The sequence below is a fragment of the Fukomys damarensis genome, unplaced genomic scaffold (assembly GCF_012274545.1).
Source record: "Fukomys damarensis isolate Sample0158 unplaced genomic scaffold, DMR_v1.0_HiC HiC_scaffold_37, whole genome shotgun sequence".
NCBI classification, from domain to species: domain Eukaryota; kingdom Metazoa; phylum Chordata; class Mammalia; order Rodentia; family Bathyergidae; genus Fukomys; species Fukomys damarensis.
In genome coordinates, this window is record NW_022900949.1 from 41,033,599 (window position 1) to 41,052,558 (window position 18,960).

The 18,960-nt window shown below is 39.6% G+C and overlaps 1 protein-coding gene across 4 annotated transcripts in view; it reads left to right on the top strand.

The window, feature by feature from the left end:
• The window catches only part of Arih2 (ariadne RBR E3 ubiquitin protein ligase 2), a 58,732-nt gene that overhangs the window by 31,280 nt on the left and 8,492 nt on the right, over nucleotides 1-18,960 (top strand). For all 4 annotated transcript variants that reach the window (XM_010615620.3, XM_010615622.3, XM_010615621.3 and 1 more), the window contains exons 3-7: nucleotides 8,121-8,188; nucleotides 12,842-12,905; nucleotides 14,796-14,946; nucleotides 16,088-16,209; nucleotides 17,539-17,648. In XM_010615620.3, the coding sequence (XP_010613922.1) occupies nucleotides 8,121-8,188; nucleotides 12,842-12,905; nucleotides 14,796-14,946; nucleotides 16,088-16,209; nucleotides 17,539-17,648 (515 nt within the window). The remainder of the gene's footprint in view (nucleotides 1-8,120; nucleotides 8,189-12,841; nucleotides 12,906-14,795; nucleotides 14,947-16,087; nucleotides 16,210-17,538; nucleotides 17,649-18,960) is intronic.

Here is an 18,960-nt window from a genome sequence, read left to right on the forward strand (position 1 = left end):
TTTTTTTTTTTTTTTTTTTGGTACCGGGGATTGAACTTGGGACCTTGCTGTTGCGAGGCAGATAGGATCAACTGTTAACAGCTATTTGTTGATTCCTTTTTGTGGGGGTGCCAGGAATTGAACTCAGGGCCTTTTGCTTGCCTGGCAAGCCCTGTACTTCTGAGCTACATCCTTGCCCCTATTTGTTGATCCTTGACATTATGTTATGTCTTGTGCAATTTTTTTTTTTTTTTGGTGCCTGGGATTGAAATCTAGACCTTGCCCTGGCAAGGCAGGTGGCAGAACCACTGAGCTAAATCCCTGGCCCTAGCATTTTCTTACTACAGTATTGTTTCATTTGTATTCAGGAAGTTATTTACACCTGTGTCTTCAAGAGTTTTACCTATTTTATCTTCCAGTAGCCTGTTTATCTTTTAATATTTAGATCTTTGATACATTTTGTGTATAGTCAACACCACTTGCTAAAGAGGCTATCTTTCCTTTGGGTTTTTTTTTTTTTTTTTTAGCTCCTTTATCAAAGATAAGATACTTGAATGTGCCTGAGGTTCTTGCATCCTATTCTGTTGATTCACTCACTTGTCTGTTATTATACCATGCTGATTTTATGACTGTAGCTTTGTAATACTGTATATTTCTTGAAATCTGGGATGCTTTCTGCTTTACCCTTGTTCCCCGGGATTGCTTTTGCTCTTCTCAGTGTCATCTGGTTCCATACGAATTTTAAATGGTTTTCTCCAGTTCTATGAAGAATACTGTTGATCTTTTTGTTTGTTTTTGGTACCAGGGATCAAACCAGGGATCAGGACCTTGTGCTTGCAAAGCAGGTGCGGTGCTACTGAGTTAAATCCCTGGCCCCTGTTGGTATTTTTATTGGGATTGCATTGAATCTGTATGTCAGTTTTGGAAGTATGGCCATTTTGACAATATTGGTTCTGCCTGTCCAAGAATGGGATATCTTTTCATTTTCTGATGTCTTCTTTGACCTTTTTCAGAGTACTGTAGTTTTCATTGTAGAGTTCTTTTCACTACCCTAGTTAGGTATTTTATTTTTCTTGAAGCATTTTTTTTTTTTTTTTTTGAGACAGAGCCTCACTATGTAATTGAGACACCTGGAACTCACTATGTAGCCCAGGCTGGTCTTGAACTCACAGCAATCCTCCTGCCTCAGCCTCCTCCTCCTCCCGAGAGCTGGGGTTACAAGCGTGTGCCACCACGCCCCACTGTGTTCCTGATTTTGAAAGGAAAGCTTTTAGCTTTTCCCCATTTAAAGTTTTGGCAGTAGATTTGACCTAAATGGCTTCTATCAGTCTGAGATCCTTACATACTTACTTTTCTTCGAGTTCTTTTTATCTCTTTTGGTACCAGGGATTGAACTGGGGTCCTTGCGCTTGCAAGGCAGGTAGCAGAACCACTGAGCTAAATCTCTAGCCCTCTTCAGGGTTCTTCATTATGAACAGATGTTGGATTTTGGCAGAGGCTTTTTCTGCATCTATTGAGATGACCATATTTAGAGGAGTGTTTTGTTCTGTGTTTGTTTATTTGTCAGTTTGTGACAGGGTTTCCTTACATAGTTCAGACTACCCTGGAACTCAACTATGTGGCCCAGGCTGGCCTCAGACTCATGGCAATCCTTCTGCCTCATCCTCCTGAGTGCTGGGATTACAGGCTTGAGTCACCACCCCCGGCTTTTATTTTGCTCTGTTTTTGAGACAGAGTCTCTCTGTAATTCAGGCTGGCCTTGAACTCACTTTGTAGCCCAGGCTGACCTTAAATTTGTGGCATTTCTCCTGCCTCACCCTCTCTAAGGGTGGGATTTCAGTGTGTACCTCCACACCTGGCCTTTTTTTCATTTCTGCTTGTATTAACTTGGGTGTTTTCTTTCCTTTTTTGGAGTAAGATTGCCTCATATTTTGTCTGTTTATTCTTTCAAGAACCAGCTTTTGATTCATTCATTGTATTTTTTGTTTCAATTTCATTAATTTCTGCTCTTTATAATTTCCTTCTTTGTACTAGTTTTAGATTTGAATTGTTTTTGTTTTTCTGAGACCTTGATGTGCATCAATAGGTTATTTGGTCTTGCTTTGTTTTTCTGATGTGGACATTCACAGCAATAAACTTGTCTCTTAGAACTGCTTTCATTGTGTCCCATTAGGTTCTCGTATGTTTTACTGGCATTATTGTTAATTCTACAGAGTAATTTCCTTGATTTCTTTTGTGACCTATTGATTATTCAAGAGTGTATTATTTAATCTCCATGTATTTACATAACTTCTGTGTTTCTTTTGCCACTGATTTATGGTTTCATTGCACTATCAACATGGGCGGATAATTCTGATTCTTTTGTGTTTACTTACACGTGCTCTTTGGACTGGTATAGCGTCTATTTTGGAGAAAATTCTATTTGCTGCTGAGATGAATGTGTGGTGGAACACTGTAGATGTCTAGTAAATATTTTTTCAAAGGTTTGGTTCAAGTCTGATATTTCTTTGGGGTGTGTGTGTGTGTGTGTTTATGTGTAGTTGATATGTCTGTGATAGTAGGGTATTGAGGTCCCCTGCTTTGTTTTGATGTTTATGTGATCTTTTATGTTCAGTAATGCCTATTTTATGAAGTTGGGTATTCTGGTGTTGCGGATCAGGGATGTAGCTCAAAGAGCATTTGCTAGCATTACTTCCCAAAAAAGAAAAACAAAACATGAGATTTGTTGAATTTGTCAGGAGGCAAATTTATATTGCTTCTTGAATGTGTATAATTAATATCGTAGGATAGTATATCCAGTGTCAACAATTCTGAAGTTTCATAGTTGCAATAAAACTTGTCAAATTATGAGCCAAAATGAATTAAAATTAAATAATCCATGAGGTTTTTAAAATTTCTGATATTGGCAGTTAGACCCACTAAGCATTCTGAAATTTTACATATGCATTATCAATTCTTCTTTTCTTTCTTTCTTTTTTTTTTGGTACAAGGATCAAATTTGGGACCTTGCACTTGCGAGGCAGGCAGTGGCACCGCTGAGCTAAATCCTCAGCCCTCTCTCTCTCTTTTTTTTTTTTCCCCCTGCTGAGATATAATGTCTTGTATAGTTCAAGCTGGCCTTGAACTCATTGTGTCCCAAGATGGTCTTCAGCTCATGGCGATCCTCCTGCCCCAGCCTCCCAAATGCTGGGATCACAGGCATATGCCACCACATCCAGCTTATTATTATTTCTTAACAGTAACTTTAATATATAGTTTAACATAATTTGGAATGGGGATAGGGAAGCATATCTTTGCTATTGAACATTTTTGTTTAAATTCATTGCAGCTACTTGTGAGTCAGGATCTTGTGATTACCTCAAGTGGCTGTCAAAGATAGATTACAGTGGTGGGGGAATTTAGCTTGTGGCACCAACCCTGCCTTGCAAACGCAAGGTCCTGAATTCAGTTGATCCCTGGTACGAAGGGGAAAAATAAGGTAAATTACAGTACAGGGAAACAAGATAGATTATAGTACAGAGTTTTCTATCTAGATGGGAGTGAGGTTCCTCCGAGGCAATAGCAAAAATGAATATGGAATGGGTTTGCATTGAACAGGAACAGGAAAGACTGATTCTGTTTCTAACTATAGACTCAGATTGCTCTAAGTAATTTACCTGGAGACTCAGTTTTTGGACAAGAACTTTTTGATTTTTTTCTTTTTTTTTTAAACGAGTGTCACTTTGTACTTCAGACTGGCCTTGAACTCATGGGATCCTCCTGCCTCAGATTCTAAAGTGCTGAGATTATAGGTGTGTGTCACCATGCCTGGTGTAAGAACCCTTTATAGTTCTTAGGTTCTAGTCTTTTCTTTAGTTAGTATTTCAAAAATAGAATAAAAACTATTCATAAGTATAGTATTAAAATTCTTGTTACATGTTGATCTAATAGAACTCAAGTTTATTCTGAACAAAGTATCGGTTGTATGTGTTTCTTCCTTAGTCATGGAGGTTGTGTGGTAGTAGTGGTGGTGGTGGAGAATTGAACCCAGGACTTCACAGTGACAGTCTGTTTTTGGTTTATTCAGTTATTTGGTGTATTTCAGATTGGCCTTGGGCCGGGGTTGTAGCTCAGTGGTGCTACCACCTGCCTCGCAAGCACAAGGACCTGAGTTCAATCCCCAGTACTGAGGAAAAAAAAAAAGAGGCACAACAGATTGGCCTTGAATTTACTACGTGGTGATTCTCTTCCCTCAGCCTCCCAAGGGCTGGGATTACATGGGTGCTTGACCACTTTGGACCCCAGCCCCCTTTTTATTTTGGGGCAGTGTCTTACTAAGTTGCCTAGGAGCAATTTGATTATCCTTATCTGTGGCTTGGGATCACAAGTGCATGCCACCATAACTACACTGACAAATGCATTTGTAATAGATTTCTAAGCTCTTTGAGTAGTTGTAAATGTAGTACTAGTTCTTTCCTGAGAAAGCTCAGCAGTTTGCACTGAGACTGATTTTTACTTTAATGTGGCTTAATACCATCCATGAAGTTTGTCCTGCCGCTCTTGCCAGAAGGCCAGGATGACTCAAGGAAGTCACCACTTCCTCTAGAAAACTGCTTGGCAAGCCAGGCATGGTGGTGTATCCCTGTAAATCCCAGCAGTCTGGCAGGCTGAGTCAGGAGGAGTAGCAAGTTCAAATCCTGCCTGGGCAATTTAGTGAGACTAAATCTCAAAATTTAAAAAACAAAGAAAGGCTAAGGATACAGCTTAGTGCAGAGACCCTGGGTTTAATTTCTGATGCTGCAAAGAAACAAAATCTGCTGGGTAGGGAAGTAAGGGAATATAATCAGTTTCCTGTTGTGACGTGAATCAAGGAGGAAGTGCTCCTCTGGTGCTGCTTTCACTTAGTGTTTAGGATTTGGATTACCACTACCAGATGGTCCAGTCATGCTACATTTTGCTAGAATTAGTGGTCTCAGGATTCCCTGAGATTCACAGTGGGTTATTGAAGTAAAGGTCCCTAAACTTTGAGCTATGGGCACAATGTGGGCAGTTCTCTAACTTCATCTATGACTTAGGGATCACAATAGTACTTCCTACAGAAGACTGGTGGGAGGTATGTACATCTGACATTTGTATATCTTATTATCTTGTGTATATCATTGTATTCTTGGCTACTGGCACTAAAAGAATAGATTCACTCCACTGTCAATATTAAAAAGTAATAGTACGCTTGTGTGTGTGTGTGTGTGTGTGTGTGTGTGTGTGTGTGTGTGTGTGTGTGTTTGCAATGTTAGGTATCGAACTCAAGGCCTCACACATGCAGGCAAGCATACTCTACTACTGAGCTGCACTCCCTGCCCTCTAGTTTTCTCTTCATATTATCTCTTCTCTCCAGAACTCAGCTTCACTGGAATAGTCTTGCTGAGTTTGTCTTTAGCACACTTGTAGTCATCATTAAATTATTGGTTTTATCAGAGGGCCATGTTGTTAACTATAGATGGAGTCTATTTTGTGACTTTATTCTGAAACTTTGGTATGACTCCTAGTGCTACAGAGAATAAGGTATCAGACTAAGTACAGTTTCTTGACCTTGCTTAAGAAATAGCAATTTTATTTTGAAAATATATAATATCACTTAATCAATGTTATTGAGTGACTACCCTCTGTCCAGTCTAGTTCTGGGATCTGTGGATCTGAGAGAAGAAGCCTGACCATTGTTCTTAGCTTAAAGGCCCACTTAGGCCATCTGTGGTATAAGGGAGGCAGCTACTGAACATGGCCAGTACTCTTCTGGGTTTTCTGGGAAGCTTACTGCTTTTGCTGGGACCTGCTGTCCATTGTATAGTGAAACCTTTAGACCTCAGGACAGAAAGCAGGGGAAGCAAGGCTGATAAGTCTTGAAAAGGTTCTAGAATAGAAAATACCTCTACTATGGTTTTAAAAAATATTTGTAGTCAAAACCTACATTCAAGTGCCGGGGATTTTAGCTCAGTGGTTTGGTGGCCTGCCTTGCAAGTGCAAGGACCCAAGTTCAATCCCCAGTACCAAAAAAAAAGCTACATTCAAAGTTAAAGTTTAAGCCAAATGTTTGGTCTGTTTTCATTTTGTGATAGTGGTCTATTGGGATGAATAGTTCTTACGGCCCCAGAGGACATATCAGCAATAATTCAGGAAACTCCGGCCTAAAGTCTCTCTGGGTGTCAAAAAGAAAATTCTTTGACAACATCCATGTGTCTGATGTCTCTTATCCTATCATGGAGAGGAAGTGGGGACACTTGCCTTAAGTGAAATAAACTATCCTGAGTTCCTGGTTTTCTCCAAGATGTACTTGAGCTGTGGGACAGGAAGGTACTGATTGCACAGCCTTTGGCTGATTATGCCCTGGGATATGCCCCATTTAGTCTCCATTTGGGGATGATTTGTGCTCAGGGGTTGGGATCATAGTTGGTTACTGTGTCTTCCTTCCTAAAGTTCTCTGTGGATTGGGCAGGTTACTGCCTTTGGTAGCTACCATTTAAGGACACAGTCCATGGACTAGAGTACCAAAGTTCTCCATGTTTTCCTGATTCCCTAGTTTCCTACTTGTTTCTTCTTGATTCAATAGCATCATCATCCTCTTTGGGAACCTTAATCTAAGCCTCTAAACACATCCCAGTTTTCTGTGGTCCAACCTTCATCTTAACACTTAGGTGTTTTGTAACTACGTTACATGCTAATTAACTAGATGTTATGACAGTATAACTAGATGATTGCTTACTACTTGCTTCTTTAATGTTAAAATGTGAACTTCTTTCTATATCAGCAATCATTTATAACCTTTTCAATAGCTAGATAGTAGTAATCCATTGCATGAATCTGTCATATATTATCTAGCTGATTCTGCTGGACATTTAGGTTATTTCAAATTTCTTACTATTTTAAATAAATCAATGGTACAAATATCCTTCACCATTCCCTCATGAAGAATTTATAGAAGTAAAATTGCTAATTCAAATCATTTTTTGAGCCAAGCATATGCCAACACAGCTGGCATATCAGTACTCAGGAGGCTGAAGCAGGAAGATCTCTTCAAGTTTGAGGCCAAGCTGGGCTACATAGTGAGTTCAAGGCTGGCCTGAACTATGTAGCAATACCTTGTCTTAAAAAATGAAACATCAACCAAAAAAAAAAAAAAATCAACTTCTGAAGTTCTCCATTATGGTGTGCTTTTAAGTGGCCCCTAAGAATATAGGAGCCAAAGAAGATACTCAGGTGTTTTTTTGTTTTTGTTTTTTTTGGTATTAGGGTTCAAACTCAGGACCTTGCACTTGCAAAAGTGTGACACCACTGAGCTAAATCCCCAACCTCTCAATTTTTCCCAATTTTAATATATATGCTGCTGAAGTTAGCACCTCAGTTTTTTTCAATTATGATTCATTGGATGCTAGGAATTCAGTGATTTTTTAACAAGATTTGGAGGTTTGTTCTCTTTGGGGTTTTTTTTGTTGCTGTTGGTTTTGGGGTTTTTTGTTTGTTTGTTTGTTTTGTTTTGTTTTTTTGTGGAGTTATCCAAGGATATGAAGGCTTGGGAGATTTTCTATAAACACGAAGCCTAATAAAGGTGTGCTTTTTGTGTGAGCCTCCTGTGGCACATAAGGGCACATCTATCACATATGTATTAGCTCTTTTTAACAATTTTGTTATAGTGGAGATTGAACAGGGCTACATTCTCTAGTCCTTTTTATTTTTATTATTTTTTGAAAGTTTGAGCAAGAACCTTGTTAAGTCACTGATTTTCTAGATGGAGCACAAACTTTTAATCCTCCTGCCTTAGCCTCTAGAGAAGCTGGGATTTCAGGTGTGCAGCATCATGACCAGCCCAAAATCTTTTTCAATTATATTGGATACCAGGTTGTTTTTTATTGTAGAAGAGATGGTTTTTCTTAAGTATCAAATGAAATATTCTTGGAAGGGTCATTAATTAAAATAAAGATAGAAAATCATAAGATCCATAAAATTAAAAGATTATAAGAGTGAATTTAAAAGACAAAGTAGAGAGCCAAGAGAAAGAACTAGGAAATATAAGCCTCAATCAGGCATAGACTTCACTATATGCACATCTCGAATTGTGGAGCACTCTGAAACTCCCATTGTAATTTGATTTTTTTCTTTCTTCTTTTCAGGTATCTCATTCAGTTGCCAAACTTATATTAGTTAATTTCCACTGGCAAGTCTCAGAGATATTGGACAGGTAAGGTTGTTAGAGGAGAGGAGATGGCATTGCCTATAGCTCTCTTCTCTGCCCATTTCACCCACTGGTGATTATCATTTACATTTTGGAGTGTATTCTTTCAATGTGCATATTACATTTTTTAAATACTGGGACATGTTGTACATCCTTTCCTTTCAGTTATGAACATTTCTCTATCTTCAGCATATTCTTCCTCAGTTTTAATGCTAGCAGTATTTCATTATATAGGTGTGCCATACTGTTTTCCCATGATTCTGTGCCACCAGTTTTGTTTTTTGCCATTCTTGATTTTTAATTAGTGCCCTTTTAGTTAACACTTCCAGTTACTATACCCTCATTAGTGCCCCAGTGTTAGGGATTGAATCCAGGGCTTTCACACTGAGCTACATCTCCAGCTCCTTTTTTGAGACAGAGTCTCGCTAAATTGCCCAGGTTGGGCTTACACTTTTTTGTGGTACTGGAGATTGAACTCAGATCCTTCTGCTTCCAAGGCAGGCGGTGCAACCACTGAGCTAGATCCCTGGCCCTGGATTTATACTTTTGATCCTCCTGCCTTAACCTCCCAGAGTGCTGGGATTACAGGTGTTCATCAGCACTCCTGGCGCCATATTTTTTTTTTTTTTTTTTTGGGATACATCAAGTGAGGATTTTGATGTTTTTGTTGTTGTTGGGGTTTTTTTTTGTTGTTTTGGTTTTTTTTTTTGCTTGTTTGGTTTTTTTGTTTGTTTGGTTGGTTGGGTTTTTGAGACAGGGTCTCACTATGTAGTTGAGACTGACCTGGAACTCACTATATAGCCCAGGCTGGTCTCAAACTCACCAAGCAATCCTCCTACCTCATCCTCCTGAGTTCTGGGATTACAGGCGTGCGCCACCATGCTTGGCCACATCGATGTTAATAGATGGCATTAATGCCTTTTAAAAATGTCAGCCACTTTGCAGTCCACTACTGCTGCCAGCAGGGTATTAGAGTGTTCTTCACACTTCTCCAGAGCCAGAACTCTCAAGCTACAGGTCCTAGAGTCTCAGATGTCTTGGGAATTGTCAGGAAAAAGTTTTTATCCTCACATCTTCTGGAAAGATCTCCAGTGCTCTACCCTCAGTGGCAGGTACCTCTTTCTAGCTCAGTGTTTCTCATTCTCAGCATTTTGATATTTGGGGCTGGATAGTTGTTTACTCTGGAGCACTGTTCTGTGAACTGTAGGATGTTTGGTAGCACCCCAGACTCTATGGACTAGAAGTCAGTGGCGGTGGTATCTTCCAAGTTCTTGACAATCAAAATTATCTAAAATATATATCAGCCCTGGGGAACAAAATTATAATGTTATGATTAATAATTATATTAACAATATTAATGATACAGAATAATAATTATTGCTTTGGCTTTTTTGAGTCAGGCCTTACTATGTAGTTCAGGCTGGCCTCGAACTCAGTGATCCTGCTGCCTTAGCCTCTTGATTGCGGGGATTCCAGGTTTGTGCTACCACCCCTGATGCCTAGGGAACAAAACTGCCCTATGTGAAAAGCACTGGTTCTTACCACTACCCATTAACACTACAGTAGACCTTTCGCGCGCGCTTGCATTTGTGTCTGTCTGTCTTTTGGACAGGGTATTGTAACCCAGCCTGGCTTTGAATTCGAATTGCCACTAATCTTCCTGCCTCAGTCTCTTCAGTGCTAGGATTACAGGCATGTGCCACCACAAATGGCCAAATGTGGATTTTTCTCGCTTCATATAGTGCAGTTCCATTTATCTAGAAGAAGGTTATAGCGCGCGCTTGCATTTGTGTCTGTCTGTCTTTTGGACAGGGTATTGTAACCCAGCCTGGCTTTGAATTCGAATTGCCACTAATCTTCCTGCCTCAGTCTCTTCAGTGCTAGGATTACAGGCATGTGCCACCACAAATGGCCAAATGTGGATTTTTCTCGCTTCATATAGTGCAGTTCCATTTATCTAGAAGAAGGTTATAGCATTCCTGCTTCAAACTAAATATAATTGGGGTGCCTATACCAGCTCAGTACAATTAGGAAAGGGCAATTTTTTTTTTTTTTTTTGGTACCCGGGATCGAACTCAGGACCTTGCACTTATGAGGCAGGCAGCAGAACCACTGAGATAAATCCCTGGCCCTTAGGGCAAAAGATTCTTGATCACTGCACTCAAATGCTCTGAACTCAAGAGCTGAACATACTTAGATAGAATTGTAGATGAACTTTTGCAGTTAATACTGCTGGAACCACATAGTTTCTGGCTGTCCACACTCATAATTTGGGAGTAGATTTGAATGGCTAAAGATAATTAGAATACTAGTGTAAGAACTAGGAATAAAACAGCCCCCCTCAACACAGAGGAAGGATTCTGATTAGAAGAGATAGGGAGATGAGACATGGGACTTTTCTGCTGCTATTTCTGGTATCTTGGAAATGTGTTTACCTGGGCTTTGTGTAGCACTTTTATTGCCACATGATAATTCTGTTTAAAGTTTATTTTTGTTATACTTTATTCTACAATGAAATTAAATTTTTATTATTAAAAATTTTGTTAAAGGAATGTATATGATATTATCCAGGTGTGGTGGCACATGCTTGTAATCCCAGCACCTGGGAGGCTAAGGCAGGAGAATCGCCATGAGTGTGAGGCCAGCCTGGGATACATAGTGATATCACGGCCAGCCTGAACTACACAACCCTGTCTCAAAAAATGAAACAGAAGAAATCAAGAATAGATATGATGTTAGAGCAGTCATTTTGGTGTCTGCACAAACAAGAAATCCTCTGAAGCTGATTTTGATAGCACAGGCCTATAATTCCAGCTGCTTAGGAGGCTAATCGGGGAGAATCATAAGGTCAAGGGGGCAACTCAGTGAGACCCTGTCTCAAAAATCTGGGGGATGATAGTGCCCACCTGTAATCTCAGCACTTGGAAGGCTGAGACAGGAGAATTACTGTAAGTTTGATCCTGGGCTGCATAGTTTAAGGCCAGCCTGCATTCTGCACTGCATAGCCATACTCTGTCTCCAGGAAGAAAAGGCAGCCCTGTGGAAATAATATCTGCCTATCCACATCCTCTTCCTAGTACTTAGGAACTGAGTATTTAACTTTCCCAGTCGTTCTTAAATTATATACATTTTGTTTATATGTTTTGAGAGCTATATAGGTATGAAATTATGCTATATTCTTCACTTTATAAATTAGTGTGGCTACTTTTTATGCTATCCTGTTAATGTGTATCCATTCTCTTGTCAAAAAAAAAAAGTCTTTGTGAGGTTTTTAGTCTTCTTTCACTGTTGAAAAAATTGCAGCAATTTTTGTTGTTGACTGTGGATGACTTCCAAGGTCACATTATTTTCCTGAGTCATAAATTGAGTTGAATTTTCAAAATTAAATTTCTGAGAGGAAAAGGGAATGAAAAAAAGAATTGAGATTGTTATGTGCATGTATCACCTCCCCATAAGAAATGTAATCATTATGTAATGCAAATGTATACTAATAAAAATAAAAATTAAAGTGAATTTCTGAGTTGTATGTAGTGTATGTGTGTTTTCAGCTTTACTAGAAATGGCAGGTTTTCTAAATTAATCATACTACTTCATGCTTCTACCAGTGGTTATACAAATGTTTCTGCTCATATCAAACTTAATTTTGCAATCTGATGTATGTAAATGGGATCTAATTTTTTAATTTCAGTGTCTTGGATTATTAAGGAAATTAAGCATATTTTCATATGCCTAGTAGCCTTCTATGAAATGCTTCTGGATTTTGTTGCCCTCTTTTTAAGTCAGGGTCTTAGGATATCTATCTATCTATCTATCTATCTATCTATATATATAGATCAGGATGTAAATCAGTGCTGTATATATATATATAGATAGATATATTTATATTTCAGGCTGGGTTTGAATTCAGGCTGGGCATGAAGTCACCATGTAGTCCAAGCTGACCTCGAACTCATGGTGATCCTCCTGCCTCAGCCTCCTAAGTGCTGGGATTACAGGCGTGCACCACCAGCCTGAGCTGTTTTTTATTTTTGAGACAGGGTCTTGCTATGTAGCTCAGGCTGGCCTTGAACTCAACTACATAGTCCAGGGTGGGCTCGAACTCATGAAGATCCTCTTGCCTCAGCTTCCCTAGTGTTGGGATTACAGGTGTGTGCCACCATGCCCAGTTTACAGTATCTTCTGATAAACTGAAGTGCTTAAATATACCATGAAATACCAGGATTTTTCATTATTTTTCATTTTCTGTGTCTTAGAAATTTTTGCCTATTCTGAGGATAGAGATCTTTGTATCTCCTAAATCAAATTTAAGGCAGATCTGGTCCACTATAAGTATTTTTCTTACAGTTGGGTACCCCCTTTTTTTAATAGCAAAAAAATTATTGGTACATTTTAGGCATACATCACAATAGACTATTATTATAGGGAATTTTCACCTGTACACAATAACAGTATTATATCATTCAAGATCTTAAAAACTGAAAAAGGAAACAGATCCTTGTATTCAATTAAAAGGAAGTTTGGTTAGTTCGATGGAGAGGTAATTAGAGACAAAGGTACTTTAATGTGACCATAACACATTGTGGTCTGTCTTATTATTATTTAAATGTAAAAATATCTTGGATTTTCTGATTTTCTTCATTTCTGCTTTTTGTTTTATAGATATAAGACCAATTCTGCTCAGCTGCTTGTTGAAGCTCGAGTTCAGCCTAATCCATCAAAACATGTGAGTATCTCCTTGAGGGAGTCTTCTCTGGATGCATATAGTTCTTGCTGTGGCTTATACTAATATCATTGAGAACCATCTTTGTCAGGCAGCATGCCCAAGATACTTGTTTCAGGTCTTGCATTTCTGTTACAGTTTGAAAAGTTTCAGGTAGGTATGTAGCTCAGTGGTAGAGCACATACCTAGCTTACTCAAAGCTGTGAGTTTCATTTCCAGTAACATGAAAAAAAAGTTACCTCATACATAGGCAGTAACTGACTGCTTGTCCTTGGGCCCTTTTTAGCCTTATTTTACCTCCTTTGAATTCATACAGCTTTCACTCCCTGTGTGTGTTGGTGTTTCCAAGATCACGGCATACTTTTGTGACGCTGATTGTGCCTTCCTTAGCCCAATGTTTGAACTCTGAGGAAGGGAATTTACCTTTAAGGACTCAGATCTAAGGTACCTTTTCACAAAGCCTGTTTTCCTGTGATCACTGCCTTCCACACTTAGATCTAATTATGTCTTTATACTCTTTTTGTTTGCTTGTGGCACTGGAGATGGAACCCAGGTTTCTACACTGAGCTAGCCTTTTTTTTTAGATAAAAGTTTCATGAAGTCACTGAGTTGCTTGGGCTGGGTGTAATCATCCTGCCTTGGCCCCCCAGAGTGGTAGGATTACAAGTGTGTGTCATCATACCTGGTTTATCTTTAAACTGTTTAGTGTATGATGTAGTGATTAAAACTCATCTTATTTCTTCTACTATAGGAACTGTAGCTTAACAGAGCATAGCAATTTCCTTTATATCTGGGAGATCAAAGAGCATTTGTTGAATACTGTTTGAGTGAGGGTTTTGTTAAAAGAGTTATTAGAAGAGAGAATTGGGGCTCAAATCACATACTTCTGTAACCTCTTAGAGAAAGATTTCCAGAAGCACACTGGATAAACATGAGAATACAGTCCTTTTCCTCAGCTTGTTTTTCTAGTGACCCAAAAAGAATCTCATGTAAATTTGTAAGTGCAGGCTGAGGATGCAAATCTGCTAGAGTATCTGCCTGCCAAGCATGAGGCCCTATGTTTAATCCCTACTGTGGGAAAAGGAAAAATGTATAAATGGACTTTCCTTTGGTTTATAGTTTTAGTCAGGGTCCCCAGAGGTTTTTGATCTTCCAGTTTATGTGGCATGGCATGGGTTCTGAAGTATTAGCTCTGTAGTCATTTGCCCACATGCTAGAAGAGTTTTTCACCTTTCCCCAAGTTATTTAGATATGGCATCCCTTTGCTGTGTTTAGGGTGAGGTGCAACATGGGAAAAGCTTCATGTTTTGTGGTTTGGGCATATTGATATGGAAAAACCAGTGTCCTTGATAAATTTTGGGGGGGGCAGCAGGGATCGAACTCAGGACCTTGCACTTGTGAGGCAAGCGGCACCATCAAGCTAAATTTCTGGCCCCAGTGTCCTTGATATGTAAAAACTGCAGTGTGTGATGCTTCTAAGAACTTTGTGTCTAGGTTTGTAGTTCTCATTGAGGGCTATCTCTTCTTTGTCGAATGGGGCAGTTAACAAAAGAAGACTCCCTAGCCTTTAAAAGAAGTTAGACTAAAGTGACCTCCAAGGGCCTTGACAGTTCTGAAATCCTGAATTTTAGTTTTCATTTCATCTTTCTGCCTCTCTGAATCCTAGATGTTCTGCAAGTCCAGCTCTGGTGCCACCTCCTTTAGGAAGCCTTCCTGGTATATGCTTTCTGCTAAGCATATAACCACCCCTTGGGACTCATAGTAGTTGGGCTGTGACATTTGTTGCAGTGTCAGGATCACCTTCCATGCACCCAACCGCAGCAAGGCACTCCTGTGGTCTTCACAGACTTGAAGTCTCCTTTTTTGGCTTAAATGGCTCTCGTCTTTCTTCAGGTCCCCACAGCCCATCCTCCTCACCACTGTGCAGTGTGTATGCAGTTTGTGCGGAAGGAAAACTTACTCTCTCTGGCATGTCAGCACCAGTTTTGCCGCAGCTGCTGGGAGCAGCACTGCTCAGTACTTGTCAAGGACGGCGTGGGTGTGGGTAAGTGCCACAGAACTTATAAAAAGCTGACATGAAATATCTTCTACTCTCCCTTCTGTGTGCTCTAGTGAGCTATTTTCATCTTAAGACTTAGAAGTTTTTGTTGTCAGAACTAGTGATTTCCAAATCCCTCTGTCCATACAGTGGTAGAATTTTACCCCTGTCTTCAGCAAAAGGAGAAAATTAAAGCTATTGTAAGATGGGCATGGTAGTATGCACATGTAATCCCAGTTACTCAGAAGGCAGAAAGATTGCAAGTTCAAGGCCAGCCTGGGAGACTTAGCAAGATCCTACCTCAAAATAAAAGAATGAATGAATGAATAAATAAATAAATAAGGCTGGAGATACAACTCACTGGTAGAGCACCTCTGGGTTCAATTCTCATTATCCTCCTTCCCCCCAAAAGCTATTATAAAAGTTTATCTTTTCACCTTTTCAACTGCCCCTTTAATCAGTTCCATATGTGGCAGCTATAACTCAGAAAACACCTGAGTTTGCTACTATTTAGGCAATATAACAAATAAAATTTGATGATTATATTATTTATGACTTAATGTTATTGAAACTAATTATCATTGCATTAATTGGTATCTGCAAAATCTCATTGTATTAATGATCACATGCACATAATTTTAAGTATCACAAAACTAAATTATTAGTCATGAAACTATGTAAAGAGTCAGGCATTGTGGTACATACCTGTAATTCCAGCACTCAGGAGGCTGAGGCAGGAGGTTTGTTTACAGTTCAAGGCCAGCCTTAGGATAGGTAGTAAAACCCTGTCTCAAAAAAAAAAACCAAAAACCTATATAGTGATTTTGTTATTTAGTGGTACTTTTGGTGTCAAGTATATATTCTGGGATAATACCTTCATTACATTACTATGAAAATGTAAATTTCTTATTTGAATAAATTTTTTTTCATTGAGGGTTTCTTATATAGAATCAGAATTTATTGGTTGAACTTCATGGGCAAGTGTTTATGTTTTGGGTTTTTTGTTTGTTTGTTTGTTTTTGGTACCTGGGATCAAACTTGGGACCTTGCACTTGCTAGGCAGGCGGTGGAACCACTGAGCTAAATCCCTGGCCCCTTATCTGTGTCTTCTGCAGTAAGATTGTCCATCGTTGTTTTTGTTCAACAGGAGTCTCTTGTATGGCTCAGGACTGTCCACTCCGTACACCAGAGGACTTTGTGTTTCCATTGCTTCCCAATGAAGAATTGAGAGACAAATACAGGCGCTACCTCTTCAGGGATTATGTGGAGGTACGACTAGTTCCTGTTTTTCTGCCCTCTGTCTGGACCTACCTTCCATCAGATGATCACCATAGTTTACTTTACAGATCAGGCTGCCTTTAGGTACTACTATTTTGTTTGGTTTGGTTGGTATGGGTAATCAACTCAGAATCTTGCGCTTGCTAGACAGGTGCAGCACCACTGAGGGCACCCTGGCCCTCGGTACTGCTCTTTGAAGAAATAGCTCCACAGCTTTTAAAAAATTTTAAAAACTACTAGCATGGTAGTAAAGAACATAAGCTATGGAATCATATACAGCTACAGTATGAATCGCAGATCTGTTGTTTCCTTGCTGTGTGACCCCTTGACTCATTAGTTTACCTCTCTTGTGTCTTAGTTTTCTTTTCCACAGAACAGACAAACATCCCTACTTTATACATAAATGCTTAAACAATTGTTATATGTCAGGGAATGAACACAGGTCAGGTATGTCTCAAGAGTTGCTATCATTTGGTTTGCTATGTAACTCAGGATAGTGAAGGGGTATTTCTTTTTAGCACTTTTGAAAATTTGTCCAGAGTTCCAGTATGGTCAGTTTTGGAGTCTTTTCCCTCTGTTAAGCTACCTGTCCAGTTTTGTTGATTCCATGTGGCATAATTTCCATCTTGGTTGTTTATGCCTAAGCTTAGTGGTTGATTTATGGTCTCACACACCTGCTGTTCTTTGTGCTCTTGGCTGATTTTGTTAAATTCCTGAGGATCAGTGAGCCCTTCAGAGCCACTAAAGACACAGCTGACTAGGCCGTGTTCCTTCCTAGCTTAGCTCCATATACACGTTTTTTTTTTCTTTTGTACCAGGAATCGAATTCAGGGCCATGCTTCCTAGGCAGGTACTGCACTGCTGAGCTACATCTGTACTTCATCTCACAGATAGTTGTGGGGGGGTCTTTTTTGTCCTTTTTTTTTTTTTTTTTTTTTTGTATTCGTTTTGTTTTGAGACAGGGTCTGTCAGCGTTGCTGAGGCTGACCTCAAACTCCTGAGCTTAAGTGACTCCTGACCCAGCCTCCCAGATAGGTAGGACTCCAGGTACACACCACTGCACCTTGCCCATAGATACAATTCTGTATTCTGCTTTTTAGTATAACAGTAAGTCATGCTAGTGAATTGCTACCTGGATTAATCCAAATATTCAAAGGTTCTTTTCAACATCTGGTCTTCACAACATCAGTCCTGAATTTGTGTAACCCCTTGCTGTAAGTCATTGTCTGGAAGAACAAAGCACTTGAGCAACCCGAGAAATCTGTCTTTGAGGCAGCAACTTGGGGATATCTTCATTGTTTCCCCTTGGTGTGTTCACAGAGTCATTACCAGCTCCAGCTGTGCCCTGGTGCAGACTGCCCCATGGTTATTCGGGTACAGGAGCCTAGAGCTCGCCGAGTGCAGTGTAATCGGTGCAACGAGGTCTTCTGGTAAGAGTGAGTGAGTGTTGAACAGCTCTGGGCTTTGTCCCGTCCTCCAAAACACCAGGACTGCTACTCTGTGAAAGCTGGGCTGGGTGGGGTAGGGGTGTGTGTGTGTGTGTGTGTGTGTGTCTGAGATGTGAGCCACTCTGCTCTGTCTTGAGTAGGCAGGTTTGTACCCTGCATCTCAGGTTTCATGAAGTATCTGTTAAGTGCTCAGACGGAGACAAGAAAGTGGCAGGGATTCTTAGAGAACAGTGTGTCTGTGGGTATCTACCTGCACAGATAATTTACATATTGTATTTAAAAGGAACAGCCTTTGCTGGCATGGTGATACATGCCTATATGCCTAGAAGTTGGGAGGCTGAGGCAGGAGGATCGCCGTGAGTTTGAGGCCAGCCTAAGCTCCATAGTGAGTTCAAGGACAACCTGAACTACATACTGAGACCCTGTCTCAAAAAAAAAAAAAAAAAAAGGTGAAGGGAGTACAGCCTTCAATGATTTACTCTTTTTCTGTTTTTGCTTTTCTTGGATAATTTTTATGAAACTATTCTAATCCTACTCAAGGTTCTACACCTACTGCAGGTTCATGTAACTCAGCAAGTGAGAATTGTTAGAGTTTACTGAAGGCTTACCAACTGACAGGTACTATCCTGATCACTTTCCCAGCATTATCATGACAGTATATGATTGGCTGTATTATCTTTGTGAGGAAGTCCAAGTTATCTAAGTGAGGAAATCCAAGTACAAAGTAAACCTGCTGGTAAATGGCATAATTTAGGTCAAGATCTGTTTTCCTAGTTGCACCTTCCTGGAAGATTCATGATTGGGTTTCTGAGAAAATTTATGGAAAATGATATGTGTGCATATCTCCCCTACCTTTTAAGACATTGTTGAGGGACTCTGGCCCACCAAAGGTTAAGAAAAACTAAATACTTTGTGTCCCTAAATTTGTTTTGTTTTTGTTTTTTGTTTTTTGGTACCAGGGATCAAACTCAGGTCCTTGCATTTGCAAGGCAGGCAATGGAACCATTGAGCTAAATCCCCGACCCTTAAATTTTGCTGTGAAAGATGTAATAGCACTTATTTTCAGGGGATGCCTTATTATTTCATATACAACAATATATTTATTCATTTATCCATGTAATGAAATACAGTCATGACATCTTCTGGAACAAAGTCATAACTCTCCAAACCCCAAATTCTGTGCTGAATTTCTTACAACTCCATTTCCTGTAGAATCATTGGTACAAATCTCTCAGTAGAGCAGTCCATAAACAGAACCCTCCTTAAATGAGCACTTTTTTTTTTTTTTTTTTTT